This window comes from Anoplophora glabripennis, unplaced genomic scaffold (assembly GCF_000390285.2).
Source record: "Anoplophora glabripennis isolate ALB-LARVAE unplaced genomic scaffold, Agla_2.0 scaffold49, whole genome shotgun sequence".
Taxonomy (NCBI): domain Eukaryota; kingdom Metazoa; phylum Arthropoda; class Insecta; order Coleoptera; family Cerambycidae; genus Anoplophora; species Anoplophora glabripennis.
In genome coordinates this window covers 1,546,566-1,563,739 of record NW_019417201.1, presented here as the reverse complement: position 1 = coordinate 1,563,739, position 17,174 = coordinate 1,546,566, and the positions used below count along the sequence as shown (strand labels likewise).

Sequence of the window (17,174 nt, the reverse complement as noted above, 5' to 3'; positions counted from 1 at the left end):
ATTTTGAACAAGATAGAGTTAGTTGCAATTCGAAAAAATTATTATTGTTATTGCAAAAATCGGAAAAATTATTTAAAAAATTGCAAAAAATGCTAGTTTATTTGTCACTTTTTTTCAGACACTTGAATAATACCTAGGATCTTCATACTTTTCCCAATTAAACTTCTTATTGCATAGAATCATCACACCAAATTTCATCCAATTTGATGAATAAAAGAATAAAAATAAATCACGACACTTAAATCTTAAAAAATTAAAAAATTATAAACATTTGATACAGTGCGGTAAATTTTGCCTCAAGAAATTTTGTAAGTGTCTCGTGATTTATTTCTATTCTTGTTCGTCAAATTCAATAAAAAAAATTATTAGTTCGTTAATATTTATTTTTGGAGGTCGCTCCAAAACATTTTAGAACTACTTTTAAAGTTAAAATAATTATGAGTGACCTTTAGAATTTAAAATATTTTTCAACTTAGAAAATGATAATATAACAAGAAAAAAATTAAATTTTTGATTTTGGAAATTTTTAAAAATCTTGAGTGACCTCGAAAAACATTTTTTTTGAGCAGATTTTTTGAGGGGGCTCTTAAAACATGCTAAACTAACATATTTTTACAAGACACGAAAAAAAAATATTCGTTTTTTTTGGGCCACCCTATTCTACAGGGGTCGGCATAAGTCAGGCAACCAATTTGCATTAAGAGCATTAATTTTCATTCTGAAAACGCGTCTACTCGACGAGCACGTGTTATCATATTCATGACACAGATACAACTATCTGAAGCACGAACATGCTTCGTTTTAATCTTTTTCGACAGCGTTGCCAGACTTATGAGCGTTGCCGGACTTATGCCGATTTTTCGAGAGCGTTGCCTGACTTATGCCGTCCCCTGTATATGAGGGAAAACTATTTTTTTATACAAATTCTGCAGAAATTTCGCATGAAAAATTTTTTTTTGTCTTCAAATGCGTGCCGTTTTTTCAAGTTTGCATTTTTTCCATTTTTCTCAATGTCACAGAAACTACACACGTTTTAAATAAGAACATTTTTGTATTTTGTTGAAGATTGAATTTCAGGGGGAGCTAGGCTATATACCGTTTTGGAAGTCGTGCCGCTACCTTGATGTGACTACTACAACTGTCATTTTGACGATGAAATAATTAAAAAAAAAATTTATACTTGAATATCCTATTAAATTAAAAAACACCTACAGTCCAATGAATGTAGAATGAATATTTCTTAGTTTAAAAAATTTCTACAGATTGACTCTTTCCTCCGTCTAATTGTAAATGTGCCCGTAACACAAAAATCCTTAGTTACCTGATACACGGGTACATACACCCAAGTTCGGGAGCTGCCCAGTAACGGCGTAGACAAGAGTGCAACTTAAAAAACGAATTATATTTACTTGACTTAAGAGGGCCCTATAGCAAATAGGCAACCAGCAATACATTTTTATAGATTTTATTACACAGTTTGTCTAAATATGAATTAATGCACAAATAACACTTTCCCCCATTTTAACGCAGATTTTCTATAAAATGGACTTGGTTTGAAACTCAAATTACCTTTTGTTGTAAAGAAATTTGTAATTTGCCGCTTTTGAACAAGCAAATAACAAATTTCTTTACAACAAAAAGTAATTTGAGTTTCAAACTAAGTCCATTTTATAGAAAATCTGCGTTAAAATGGAGGAAAGTCTGTTATTTGTGCAATGATCCATATTTAGACAAACTGGTGATAAAATCTATAAAAATGTATTGCTAGCTGCCTATTTGCTATTTGCTATAGAGCCCTCTTAAAAAAAAATATTTCAAATTACCATTCTAAAAACACGTACTATGGCCCCTAAAAGACTCACCCCTTCTCAAATATACGCCCTGTATATACCCTTTGTTAGAGCAAATTTTAAAATCTGCGTACCTACGTTTGCCGATTAAAAAAAAAATGATTTATTGCTCCACGCCGCTTCAAAATAGCCTATAAGAGCTAAAACCGATCCGATTATCTGGAACTCGGGAAGAATCGCCGAAGGTTCTGTATTACGTTAACGATACGGGTACTTACGTCTCCCGTTCCCCAAATCTGGTAAACGATGTAGGTCGAAACGGCCACAAACCCCGTGACGTAGAACACCATTCTCCAGGACGACATGAGATGTTCCTTCTCGTCCAGAATGAAGAACGCGGCCTGGGGGCTCAGGAAACTGGCGCTCATGTGTATGGTTTGAGCAAAAGCTAGTACTGGTCCCGCGAAGTTTGGAGCTGAAAAGGTAAAAATCGTTTTTGTCGCTCTTTATTGTACTTTCAACCAACTCACCTATATCCACCACATTAGCCATGGCGCCAGCGTAGGAAGCGGTGATCAGAGTCACGGCGAAAAACCAAACCACTAAGACGAGGTCTATGTCGCAGCCGAGGTAACTAATGAGGAGGACTAGAATGCCGGGCACGACTTGGGCTGGAAAATAAACGGATTTTGCATAACGTACCTTCGGACGTATTTCTTGGAAGAGCATTGTGTTTTTAATAGTTTTTAATACTCACATAAGGCAGTCATAACTTTACGAACATTGGTCAAAGACATGTAGTTTTTCGTCACAAGTTTGTCCGCAACATAACAAAATAATACTGATGCCACGTAGCTACAGATGAACGGGGCTCCCGACAGCAAGCCGTTCTGAAAGTAATAGAAACATATCACCTCTCTTTATGACACTTATCACAATTAATTTAATTAAAAAATTTACACGGTGAATCTTAAATATGTACATAGGTTCTACTACGAAAATTAATGGGGAATGTTGCTCATAAACCCTTAGTTTTCGAGATATAGGGTGCTGAGATTGAAAAAATAAATAACATTTTCTTTAATATCTTGCGACTACTTCGACCTAATTTCATGAAATTTCGAATCTGGGGGTTTTTTGGATTGAGAAATTCGAATTTATCACTGATAAACGAAATTATTAGCAAGAAATATGCCTTTAAACAAAACAGGGCAATTACAGTAAAAAACGTACTTTCTAAAACAATATAATCAATCTAACACAGTCTAAACAATGTAATCAATCTAAACGACATAAAAATAACTTTTAAACAAATTTTTTTATGCATTTACAAAATGTAAATGCATTTTTGCTGAAAATAGTTGGTTTCACAGATATTAGCAAGCTATATACAAGTCTTTTTAAGCAGAAAAGTTAGGGGAAAAGAGTTTTCCAGTCCAAAGCGAAATACACGGTGGCACAAAAAATTTGTGGCAGTTTAAATGTGTCCTAATGGTCTCTTGTGGCGCCCTCTAGATCTAGAAGATACAATCAAATCGTCAATAGATTCGAATTTCTCATCCCAAAAAACCCACGGATACAAAATTTCACAAAATGGGCTCGAACTAGTAGAAAGATATTAAAGAAAATGTTATTTATTTTTTCAACTTCCTGTATCTCGAAAACTAACCGTTTTTGAGCAACACTGTATGACTTTTCCCCATTAATTTTCGTCGTAAAATCTACAGCAGGATCATATTCGATGCAAAGTAATAAATCATATATTGTCGAGGGAACCAGTGCATTACGGTTTTAAGGGGTTTAGAAATTGAATCATTTCTCTATGCATTATGGATTAACAATTATATACTGTTCACGTCCTACTAAAATCCCTTTATTCTCAAATCAAAGTTGTACTCGGCACACTCTCTCACTTTTTTTATGTCCAACGTGTTTCATGTTGTAATACCCCTCACTCTAACCGTAAGGGTTGGGTAGGAAGTCAAAAACAGGGTGGGAGTGGGGGCGACATATTATTATTCATCAAACACCTTTCCGTTTCATTGTTATAGTAATTTAAGAATTTTAATCTGCATTGTTACGTACTATCTTGGATGATGTAAGAATTCCAAGCATATATTTATAATTTTACATAAGTTGTTTTCTAGAAGTGTTTTTTTAAATAGAACTTATTATAATAAATGATGAAGCATGAATGCAAATGAGACGGGCGTACAGTATGTTTTCGGATACCATGACATTATTGGAAATTTACTTTGTGGTCATATTTTTCCATAAATATTAATATTTACCTTTTATTTTAACGTTAATTGCGGTTTACTCATTGCAAATTAACAAATATTTTCGGCACAGTTTTAAAATAAACATTAGTTTTGCTTTACTAATCTGATTTCAAATGAATTCGAAGTGTTTTTTCTCCTTTCATATATAATAAATTTAATATTTAAATATGCAGTAAAACATTAAAGTTAATTTGAAAAACGGCGATATAATTTCCAAATCTAATAAAAATTTAACTAAAACAATTTTTTTGTAAATATTTGAAAATAACTGAAAAAAATTGAAACTATAATCCAGTCTATTTATACGATACAAGGTAATTCACGAGATATCCAAAAAAATTTAGGGATACGTCATAGTTAAATGGAGTAAATATAGTAAAAAAATTTTTTGTAAAATCCTTATAATTTGCGAGAAAAAAATTATTTTCAAATTTACATCACTGGACCACTGTAGTCTCCAGCGTCATTCGCGTTGTACCGATCCGATGTTAGTATTTACGTTTTTGTGATAGTGTTTACATTAGTTTTTCAAGTGTCAAAAATGGTTTACGTGTATAGCAACTTGAAAGTTGATGGATATCGTTTTAATTTACGGCGAAGCAAGACAACAGTTGTGTTAGTTTGTAGAAACTGGGTAAGACGGGCAAAATCTTTTTCTTCTTTGCTTTTGTTATTCATTTTGTTCTTTCTTGTCACCGACTGTTTCTATTGTTATTGTTGTTATGAATTAAGTTTTATAATAAACTTGTGTGATTTAATTTTGCTACTTCAATTAATGGCATAGATAGTGACATGAATCAAAAAATTGTTCGAGAACGATAGGACTACAGTTTAATTCAAGCAAACATTCACTATCTCAGCTGGCGCACCATACACGACTGTGTCAAATTTCAGAAAAAAAACTTATCCCCTCACGCACAATGACAATAACATTGTGGGAAACAACTACTCTGCCGACTACATACCCACACCCAACAGAATTACACCTGTAATCAAATGACATGGGCCAATTTCAAACTTATAAGTTCTCATCAGTACGTCAAAGATGAGGCGATGATTTAGCTATAAGGATGTATATTTACCTACATGTTTTTAATGTGGGTGACATATAACCTATAAAATATGTCATACATTAAAAGTCATTGCTGATCAATGCCTACTAGCACAAAGCAGTCGGTAATAAGCAGTGCTTTGTACCAGTAGGCGTTGAATAGCAATGACATTTGATATATGACATATTTTATAGGTTATATGTCACCCACATTAAAAAAAAGATCATCAAAATTAATTAGTCGTTCAAGAGAAAGTTGGGGCCAATTTCAGTTAAGTTAAATCTTACTCACCTTCTCGATACTGAAACCCAAGATACTCTTCATGTAAGTGGGCCCGGGAATGATGAAAGTATAGTGGACCCAGATCCTGCCGAACGTGGTGATGCCGATAGACCAGGCCGGCATGGAAGTCAAGATGGCCTTCCAGGGCACGGCCTGCTTCCTGGTGTTTGCGTAGGTGTTGACGGTGTTTTCCTTGATGTACTGCTGCTCGCTCAGGCTTATTCTCGGGTGGGTCTCGGGGCTGTCGAAGGCGAGCAAGTACCATATTATGCACCAGAGGACGCCGATGGAGCCCGTCGTGTAGAACACGGAGCGCCATCCGAGATGGGCGATTAGGAAACCGCAAAGGGGGTAGGTTACCCCTATTCCGATACTGAAACCTAAAAACAAAAAGTTAGAGTAAATTAAAATATACCAGAAAAATAATTTACCTTGGAAACTCGACATGAATCGACTTCTTTCTGGGACTGGGATCCAATGCCCTACAAGAGCATACATTGCTGGCCACGTCAAGCCCTAAAAAATTTTTTAATTAGAAAAAATGTAAACAAGCGACATATTAAAATACCGACATCAATCATTACCACCAAAATACTTGAGTTAACTCTGCGTCTAAACACTTCTATCAACAATCTCTGACAAAGCCAAAACATCAAATGCAGTTAATTTATCGCATTTAGTCTCGATCAACATGTTTACAATGAAGAGGTAATTCAAATCTTCTGCTTACCGAGGCGAAGCCTTGGACGAACCTTAGGGCTATGACGATCCCGTAATGGGTCTCGCTGGCCCATGGAATGCACAGACTGCACAGTGCAGTCGCCAGTTGGGCGTAACCGAAGACCCGCTTGGTGCCCAACTTTTGGGTGGCGAATCCACCCACCACCTGAGATACAATGTAAGCCCAGTAGAACGAGGCTAATACGTAACTTTGTACTTGTCCGGACCACTCCAATGTACCGCCGTAGTCCTAGAACAAAATAAGAAAACAACTGGTTAGAAGTTACTAATTAAAAAAGTATGTAATGTTTTCAGGTAGGCCAAGAAGACATTGAAGATAAGGCGAGATCTGGTCAAATGTGAAGGCTCTTTTAACCGTTTTCGTCGACTACAATGGAATAGTCCAGTAGTACAGATATAGTCTTTCCAATCACCAGGTTCGGTCGCTGACGCAGCAAATCGGCATTGAAATATTTGAAAAACTTGTTACCATATTTATTTAGCCATACTCATATACAGGTCTGGTCAAATTAAACGTAGAAGTGGGCAAACGGCGTATAACACAGCTGCACTGGGCGACTAGGCAATAAATCTTAGTTGTTGACAAATTGACCAGCAGTGCAGTGCAGCAATGCAGAATTTGGTGTGATTCGGATAATTTTAATTGATTATAGGCACCTTTTACTAATCATTCATATTACAATTGAGAAAGGGAGATATAAGAGGAATATTTTTTGTTTATTAATATTATTACAACATGGCATTTTGGAGATCTTTTGAAACGGAACAAAACGAAATTTACCATCAATATAATAAAATTGTTTGAGGACATAAATAATTAAAATATTATGTTGTTGGCCGAATGAACAAATAATAGAAATTTTCTACACATTATATACAAATTATTATAAAAGTTTTACCTTTGGCAGAAAACTTTTTTAAGGATGCCTACGAAACTCATTAAATTTTATTGTTAGGCGTTTTTGTACATGTTCAACTGACTTCGGAAAGACTATAACAAGTAATATTACCTACAAGTTTTGCGAAATATCCTTGAGACAATCAGGATAAAACGAGAAGAACACGAGTAGATTTTGCACTGATACCGTTTTGCTCATTCTTTCTTGGCGAAACACAAAACCTTTGCGATGCCGCAGCCACCTTATTCTCCAGACATGACCCCTATGACTTTTCCTATTTCCCAAAATCAAAAGGATATTCAAAGGACAACGTTTTTCGACACTAGATGAGATAAAGGCAAAATCGCAAACCGTGCTGAAGACAATACCTAAAAAGGCGCTTCAGTGTTTCTCAAACTGGAAACTAAGTTGGCATAAGTGTATAATGTCACAGAGTGACTACTTTGAGGAGGATGGTATAAAAATTGAATATAAAATAAATATTTTTCGAGAAAATTAACAATTCCCGTTACTTTTTGATCAATCCTCGTATAATTTCCCGGTAACAGTTTCGTCCCAAAAATCGTACACCTTTCCTGTGGAGAATGTTTGGTTACTCAACTACCAATTTGATTTGGTTCACGGAAAATATTTTTAGACTTGTTACACCTGTAAATCGTTGTATAAATAAATGATTCGAAAAAATATTTGTTTTCCCCGAAACATGAAGTAAACGTTACTAGTAAATTCGTATATCCAATTACTACATTTTCCTGAAAATGCAGACGACATAAAACAATAAACGTAAAGTTTAATTATGACATACGTATATAAACAAAATATTATTAAAACGGTTTGAGCCACATGCTTTCTGAAAGTATATTAATTTTTTTTTTATCTAAACAACATCCGTATGTTTTGTTATATCTATTGTTGACAGCAGGTTCGTAAAAATATAAAAACCGTTTAGAAAAAAATATGTGTATGCGTTTCATAAATAGTCAGCAATTAAATAGTAATAATGATACATTTGTAACTGTTTATTTGTTGCATTTCTAAGGTCATTATTATTTCTTAATTATTTTGCTACGTTGCAAATTAAAAACTTCGGTCAGGGGATGTTTTTAACAAACTTATTTCTTATCTTACAATGAGAAGTAGATAAATTCTCACACACCACTAAAAAGCGTATTATGTATACAGGGTGCCCAAAAAGTATGGAAGTCCCAGGTAAATTATTTTTGAAAAATGTTAAGGTCATTCTTATAACGAGCGTTCAAATAAAAACGTGGTCAAGTTGGTTCTGAAAATTTGGATGTTTTCGTTTTAAAAAGCGTTTAAAATGGTGTTTTCTCAAGAACAAAAAGTGTTTATCATAGAGTCCTACTTTAGAAATGGACGCAAGATTGATGGAATATGGAAGTATTCTATTGAGGAATGTTTCATAGAATTTCAAAATCAATTTCCCGGCGTTGTTCAGTACAAAATTTTTCAAAGTGCAGTTCAGCGTTGTGTTAATGTTTTTCCTAAAAAGCGGACTGAAGAATTAAAAGAAAATGTCCAACAAATAATGGAAAATGCGCCAAGAACTTCTGTACGTGTTTTATCACAAATGGTGGGAGTATCAGTCGATATCTGCCACACAGTGTTAAAAAAAGATTTGCGTTTGTTCTCCTATCGTTTAACTTGTCAGCAAGAACTTCATGAAGTTGATTTTCCGCGACGGGCTTTATTTTGTGAATGGTTTTTAAACAACTACGATGAACTTCATAATATCACCTTTTTTTCTGATGAAGCCTGGTTTCATTTAAGTGGTTACGTAAACTCACAGAATATGAGAATGTGGTCTTCTGAAAAACCAGATAACTTTTTTGTCGAGGGCCCTCTACACACTCAAAAAATTGGAGTTTGGTGTGCTCTCAATCGAAGGAGGATTTATGGACCTATTTTTTTTAATGGTACTCTTACTGCGTAAAGGTATAGAGAAGAAATTATCGCTCCTTTTGTTAACCAGCTGGAAGAAAACGAAATTACAAACTTTTACTTTCAACAAGATGGCGCAAGGGCACATACGGCAGGCGAGACGATGAATATGTTGAGGGAAGTTTTCCAAAATCGACTAATAAGTCTCAATGCTAAACATGAATTTCCACCGAGGTCATGTGATATTACTCCGTGTGATTTCTTTTTGTGGCCTTACCTTATAAACACTATTTTTGAACTGCCTATTCCTGACTTAAACCATCTGCAGGCTCGACTTATAGACAAGATTCGTGAAATTAACAATACCCCGAGCATCTTAGAAAATGTCTTTAATTCTTTAAGGAACAGGTGTGAAAAGTGCTTGGAACAAGGAGGGGGACACTTTCCGCAGCTCCTTTAATTGTTTGTTATTGTTATCACGATTATTCTTTAAAATAAAGTTATATAGTCATTAACGTTATTGAAACTGACAGCTGCTATACAGCTCGTTGAGAAATGAGGTTAAGTTGGTCGCTATAAGCTACTCCCTACGTCCAATGTGTCAGAGCCAACTTCGACCACGTTTTTATTTGAACGCTCGTTAGTAACTTTTGACGAGGAATTCAATGGTGACCTTGGATTTGATCTTGACGATGACCTTGAAGGATATTTCAAGGTTACCTCCATTGACCTTGAAATGACCTTAAAGGACACCAAGAAGGTCGAGTTTGAGGTCACCACTAATTGCAATTAAACAAAATAACTAAAGTGAGCTTCGTACTATTTTCACCAACTGCGTCCTTCGGAGATATCCAGCCCTCGAATATAAATAACCTTTGAATGACCTTCAAGGTGAACCCTGATTTATGACCTTGGAGTTTTGGACGTAAAATTTCCCGCTCTTTCGATTGCCGACGTCGAAAATGGGGGTTTCCATTAAAAAAAATGAATTCCTCGTCAAAAGTTACTACAAGAATGACCCTAACATTTTTCAAAATAATTTACCTGGGGAATTATTCAGGTGTTTCCAGACTTTTTGGACACCCGGTATACATAGCAATGGCTGTCCCAAATTTCCATGTAAATGGAACTACCAGGGATCAAATACGGTTTAACTAAATTTACTTTTATCCGAAGTTGTTTCCTTTAGTTGCACGAGTAAAAAAATATGAACAAATTTGATTGGTGGTGGGGGTATTTATCCAATTTCTGTAAAAGTAATTACTTTGCTCACTATGTCAATTCCGGATTGAATACACGGTAATTATATAATACTATAAATTAATAAACTTTTCTATTTATAACACGTATAAAAACAGTATTTAGGTAAAAGCAAATTCAGGGAAGACCATGAATTCCAAGAGATAAGTGCCGCCTCAGATGGTGCTAACTAGAATTTATTGAAATCAGTTAGAACGCAAAGGTGTTAATTAACGTTCATTTCCTGGATTTTTCGATTTTTTTTCTTTTTTTAGCTGAATAGAACGCATAACACACAGTTAACTAAGCGATGAATAAATAATTAGCTCTCCAGATTTATCCAGTTTTATTTCCATTTGAACTGTGGACTGTATAAGTTATGAGCACCAGTGGTATATACGAGTACATACAACACCACGGTAAATTTACATTCGAGGCAACTAAGCTCGGCAGGGCCGGATTTATACTTTTGGAGGCCCTGGGAGTAACTTCGTCTTGGGGCCCTATAAAAGGAACGATAGCGAGAATTAGAGCAACTTGAATAAGTGCAATTCGTCCTGGAATATTTTCTTACAATTTATAATATTTTGACGTTCTTTGATGAAAAAAAAAACATGCAAAATTTATTCTTTAATTGATTTTTAGGAAAGGTGACAATTTCAATCAATCGGATCGCAGTGAAAGAAAAATCGTAGCGAATTGAACTCTTGAGGGTTTGTTTGGGATAGTTTGAGGTTAAATAAAATCGAAAATATCCATAGTCTATTCATTATTTTTAAAATTATCTCAAGTTCATCGAAAATCCTTATACACGCAATTTTTTCTTTTTTAATAGATTTTTTTTATCAAAAAACGGTAAGAACGGCTTCTAGAGGATACTTTGAAGTTTTCAAAATCCAACTTAGATTTTCTGTACGATCATTAGTTTTTGAGTAATTAATTATTAAAGCCAAAATGGACATTTTTGCTTTGAATGACGATAATTCAGCTACAAATCACCGTACAAAGCTCTATGATTCTTAATAAGATTGCACAGTTTTTTAAACTAGAACATCCTGAAACATATACGGCCATTCATTCTGAAGAACATCGGCAACGTTACTGGCTAATACGGGAGTTGATGTATTAGCAATCAACAGACATCAGCCACAATTGCAGAAAGTTATGTTGCTGACAGTTTAAGTAACGAAAATGAAATAGTCAGCGGGATTCTTTACAATGACCCAGGTTCTAGTAGTACGTCGCATCATGCTGTTTTAATGGATCAGTCAGATAATATTGAGCCTCCGGTGACCGAAATGGAGCGGTCAAATCATTTTGAGGAAAATGTGACAATTAGTAAACGCGAGAGGAATAATTATCCAGATTTTATAAATGTTACTAAATGTAATAACTGTACAATTACTATAAATATTCATTAATAATAAATAATAAAATATAAAGTTTATCAAATATTTCTATTTATTTGTTCATAAAATATGCATTCTCGAAATCGCTTTTTCCCTAGGGGTATAAGTTACCTCATTTGCCTCCAGTTGTCCATAGCAACTTCCACTTCTATGGTAAAATCCATATTAATACCTCCTTAAAAATAAGGTATTAATAGTCTATTTACTATAGTGGGGGCAGATAAAATAAAATTATTTAAGCCCGTGGACCTTTTGAAAACGAAACAAAAATTTTGAATTTTTTTCGCTGGAATTTTTGACTTTCAGATCATGAAAATGAAACTTGAAGCTTTAATTTGGTTATTTTTTATTGCTCTACGAGCACTTTTTGTGAAGTTACAGCCTTCTGAAAGTCACCTAAAAATTTTGGTATTTTTTTTATTCTTTAATTTTTTTGACTAGTTTATATAAAGACGTGCCTGTTTAAATTGACCTTGCAAACATATTACATAATAAAATATTCTTTTCCGCATCTGATATTTAAAAAACATCGAATTCATCTCGGGATTTGTCAAAAGATATATTAGAAAAAAGTCAAATGGAATTAAGTTTTAAAAATTACATCAGCTGAATTTAAACTGAATTTCATTATTCCATTATTATGAGCTATGACATCATTCAGTAAAATGAATAATTATGGGGCGCCAATAATGAAAGTGTGACATGTGTGTGCGAAATCAGTGGCGTTACTAAAAAAAAGAAACTATTTTAAATATATTAAAATAAACTTGCCAGCCTCAAGTCTCCCATTTTGTTGCAAATTAAAGGTGGACCTTAGCTATAATATATCTCTTCAAATACGAAGTTTTCAATAAAAAGTGCAACATGTTTTCGCCAAAATAATAGAAATTTGTTCATTGTTTTCCAGATACATCGGAATACTATATACACTGAACGAAAAATTGGGCAATATAATAAAAATATCTAGTAAGGTAGCCGTAACAGTCGATTTGTTTTATTCGTTTGACTTTCAGTACTTATATCTTATACTTTCTGAGAAAATTAAGAAAGCGGTTACATTTTCGTTACAATTAACTTATGATAAGGTGCTGGAAAAAATATTTTTTATCATTGGGAAACAAATGCCTGAATACTTTAATCATTTATTGGTAAAGATATTTAAACGTGACACCAGTAATAATAACAAAGGAAATAACAAACAGATACGTATATAAATACAAAAACTGTCACATTTGACTGAGAAATCTCAAAGTACATATTTCAACGACATTATATCAACCTTGGCAAATGTGGAGCGAGTATCGTTTCGTATCTCGATTGTCTGCATCCTCACTTCATTTTTATTTACATACAATCAAATATTTCGTAACAACCTAAGACCATATGAATATCGCCCAATCACAAAGTGAGGAATGTACTGCTAGACAGATATGTATTCGGATCTAGGCTATATCTAATCCGTTTACTATCGAATCATTTATGACGTTATAATAGAGGTTTTACAGTCAGACAGGCACTGATTAGAAAAATTGCACATTAATTTGTTTATCTAGTGACTAGACTTTTTATTATAGCAAATAACGTGACTAAAAACATACTGCTTATAGTAAAATCGTTTCTCTGAACTATAAAGATAAAAATATTGTTGGAAATTAAAGAAGCAATTAAATTTGCACATTTTCTTTGCTTAATGGTGGGTCAAACACAATACAGTTTGGGATTATCTCGAAACTAGGAGAGATAGATTTAAAAAACTGATCACGGATAAAAGCAATTCAACAAGAAAACTCTACAGAGGTACAGAGCTTTCTTTTTGTATTGCGTATGTACTTATTTAAACTTGTAAGCATCATTCAGTTGGATTCTATTCTATACAAGAGCTCTATGCAAAATTTCCGGTTTTAAATCTGATACGACGAGCGTCTGCGCATTTTTATTCAAACAATTGGTTATACAGGGTGTGGCGTGTATAATCTATATAAATTAAACTACAGCTTCCAGATGATATTTGTAATAGAAAAGACTTATACGAAAAAGTTTTATCTTCGTGTTTTTTTTTTTTGTAAATTAAAGTTCATTTATTCAACGAAAATGGAGGCCGACCTTGTGTTATTTATTAAAAACTTTGGAAATGTTTTTATGCGACCCGCGATGCAACCTTATAATTTAAGTCGGTGCAATTTAATATTAGTAATACTAAAACGAGGTTAGGTTACATTGTCAAAAAATTTGTGCAGTCAACTGATTTTGTATTTGTATTGAATTCATTATTCACTTAATTGTTAAATATTCGACCCATCAGTGTTAAAAAATGAAAGATTCCAGACACAAGTTTTTATTTTGTAATTCCACGATAGTGACAGTGTAATTTTTATAAAGAAGTAAAAAATAAGAATAGCGTACCGATTACATTAAAAACCAGATTCTTATTTCTTACTTTCCTTAATATTTTAGTTTGTGCACAAACTAGTTTTACAATGAACCGAGAAAACAATGCATTTACTATTTCCGAACGTGTCGATATGGTGTTAGTGTATGGTGCAGCCGGAGAAGATGCGTTCGCGGCGACTAGGTTGTACCGGGAACGATGGCCACAACATCACCCCCATGTGCAAATACAATCCTACAGTGGGTTCAGCGGCTGCGAGATACGGGAAGTGTTATTCCTCGAGGAGAAGGACGTGGTCAGCAACTGAACCTTAATGTTGAAGATGCAATGTTGGAAAATCTTGACGAAGACCGCATAATTAGTACTCGACTACTCGCACAGCAAGTAGAAACCTCATTTCGTACCGTACACCGCATTTAAGGCGCCAGCTGTTGCACCCCTATCATCTGCAACTAGTTCAACAGATTTTACCCCCGGATTGTGATCAACGAATGCGTTTTTGCAGATGGTTTTTACGGCAATGTGCCAATCAAGTAGAATTTCCTGCTTATGTTTGTGTAACAGATGAGGCGACATTTACCCGTGATGAAGTGAATTTCCATAATATGCACATATGGGCCGATGAAAATCCTCACGCGATTAGGGAAACTCATTTTCAACATCGGTCTCGGTAAATGTTTGGGCTGGCATAATAGGCGATGTACTTGTGGGTCTTTGAAGGACGACTAAATGGACCAACATATGCTGACTTTTTGGAGAACCGGTAGCCTGAATTATTGGACGATGTGGTATTATAAGTTCGAGCACGCATGTTTTATCTTCAAGATAGGGCTCCACCACACAGTACTCGAGAAGTAACGACACTTTTGAATTAAATGTTTCCTCAGCAATGAATTGCTGCGTCCGCATTGGTCGTGTGCCGTGGCCACCTCGGTCACCCGATCTAACGCCAATGGACTTTTATCTTTGGAGTCACTCGAAGTCATTTGTTTGCAATACTCCAATTGCTACGGTGGAAGAATTTCGAAACTGTATACTTGAAGCTACTGACACAATTAAGGGAATACCTGGAATTTGGGAAAATATTCGCCAAAATTGGGTATAATAAGAAAATGTCAGTTTTTTTTTAATATCAATTTTTCTTAGTTTTTATACTATTGCATTGAAAAATTCCCCAAAAATTGAGAAGTATCCTTCTATCTTTCAACGACGATTTGTACATCGTACAGCACACGGACAGGACCGTTCCAGAGAAAATATTTTGATCCATAATTGAACTTTAATTTACGAAAAAGAAAAAAACGCAAAAATAGAACTTTTTCGTATAAGACTTTTATCACAAATATCGTTAGGAAGCTGTAGTTTAATTTGTATAGATTATACACGCCACACCCTGTATATTGTATAATACGTGTATGTATTTGTGAAGCATAATATTGCCGTTCTATTTTTGGCTTCATTCAATATATTCAATAACATGACAAAAACAAACCTTTTCTGGCAAATAAATCGATACTGGGGAAGTTTTACGAATTTTCTGATTTGCGGCTATTTAGTAAAGCAGTATCTTATAGCGATTACTTCAAATGGAATCGGTATTTTCCAGCGACCCTTCCAATCTACCAATTTTTGATCAAAGAAATTGATTATCTATTGGCCAACTTTGGAAACTTCTGAGGACTTTTAATAATACGAATTTTAATTACATTATAGAATACTATTGCGTTTTCTTCAATTTTAAAAAATATGTGAAAACTAATGAAATGAAAAAACATAATATACAGTCTTTTATGTTAAAGAAAATATGTAGTATAGCAAATTGTTAAAGGATAAGGTCAAAAGAGCAGTGACATATTCAAATTCGGTCTGTCACTACTGCAATCGTTAATCTTTCTAGGTCGCGTAAATTATTAAGCAAAAAAATCAATACACTAACTACGTTCTATACGCCAATATAAGCGTCTTCAATTTCATTACGTGGACTTAAAACACAAAAAAAAAACGGTGACGTTACAACAATGACAACGTTGTTAAATATTTCTTTTCGCCCGGCATTCCCTGCTACACCTCAGTATGATAATTTTTTCGCCCACCTGTTTAAAGATCATCGGCCTTCAACTTTAATAAAATCTGCATAAAAATCGTAGTGAATTCTGACTTGATAACGATCTAGTTCTCTGAAACTAGTTCTCGTTCAACTCTGAAAGGCATCGAACGAAAGTGAATTTAAAATATTTCACCTTCGCTGCTAGATCAATTGGGGTCAAATCAGGATACCCGTGGGGATCCCTAAGGTTAGTTTGATGAAGGATTGAAATTGTATTTACCTTGGCAATTCTGCCATGTGTTGTATTACCGTGTTGTTAAGCTGACAATACCGATAACGGCAAATAAAAACAACGATAAATAATAACAAAAACAATCGAAAACCATATATTGGAAAAAAAAACAATTGAAAAGTTGAAGATGCAGATTTTAAGTTTAGTGTCGAAACTAGGCAAGGTTTGACAAACTTCCGATGCAAACAAAAATCTGAGGAAATTGAATTTAAGTTTTTTACTTAAAATTTTCCTGGAAATTTTCTGATATTTTTCCGAATTGTTATTTCTAATCTTATACCGCGAAAACGAAGCGTTTGCGGACATTTCTTCACAGGACTACTTTTTATCTTCACTGCTCGAATTCAAATTTTAAATTTGAAAAATTATTCAGTTTATATAAAAAATATCATTACAGGTTTTTCTGTATTTTCTTCTAAATTGCCTGATTCCCAGGGTCAATTTTGCAATTAACTGACTTTTCCAAATTGCCCATATCTTTCAGGGTTACTGGAAATCACAGCATAAAGGCTATAGATTATACAGGGTGGCACAAAAGTATGGAACCCCCTGAATAACTCGTCAGGAGTGCATTTTCTTGAAAAATTATGTATACAAAAGTTTTAGGATTTTTCCCTGGCTATTCAATGGCGCCCTTGTATTCCACCTTGATCTTGACCTTTAAGGTCCACAATAAAAAATAGGGGTTCCCATTTAAAAAACTTAACTTGACCTTCAAATGACCTTGAAGAGCAAAGTCAAGGTCAAATCCAAGGTCACCATCAGATAGACAGGGAAAAATCTTTACACTTTGGTCTGAAACATTTTTTCCCAAAATCCATTCTTCGAAAGTTCTGCCGTACCGCCACTT

General features: G+C 34.3%; 1 protein-coding gene across 2 annotated transcripts in view; it reads right to left on the bottom strand.

Annotated features, from left to right (window-relative positions):
• LOC108903871 (sialin) overlaps positions 1–17,174 on the bottom strand; it is a 49,394-nt gene that overhangs the window by 1,910 nt on the left and 30,310 nt on the right. For both annotated transcript variants that reach the window (XM_018706206.1, XM_018706205.2), the window contains 6 exons: positions 6,137–6,376; positions 5,838–5,922; positions 5,416–5,786; positions 2,548–2,680; positions 2,321–2,461; positions 2,069–2,265 (listed from right to left, as the gene is read on the bottom strand). In XM_018706206.1, the coding sequence (XP_018561722.1) occupies positions 2,069–2,265; positions 2,321–2,461; positions 2,548–2,680; positions 5,416–5,786; positions 5,838–5,922; positions 6,137–6,376 (1,167 nt within the window). The remainder of the gene's footprint in view (positions 1–2,068; positions 2,266–2,320; positions 2,462–2,547; positions 2,681–5,415; positions 5,787–5,837; positions 5,923–6,136; positions 6,377–17,174) is intronic.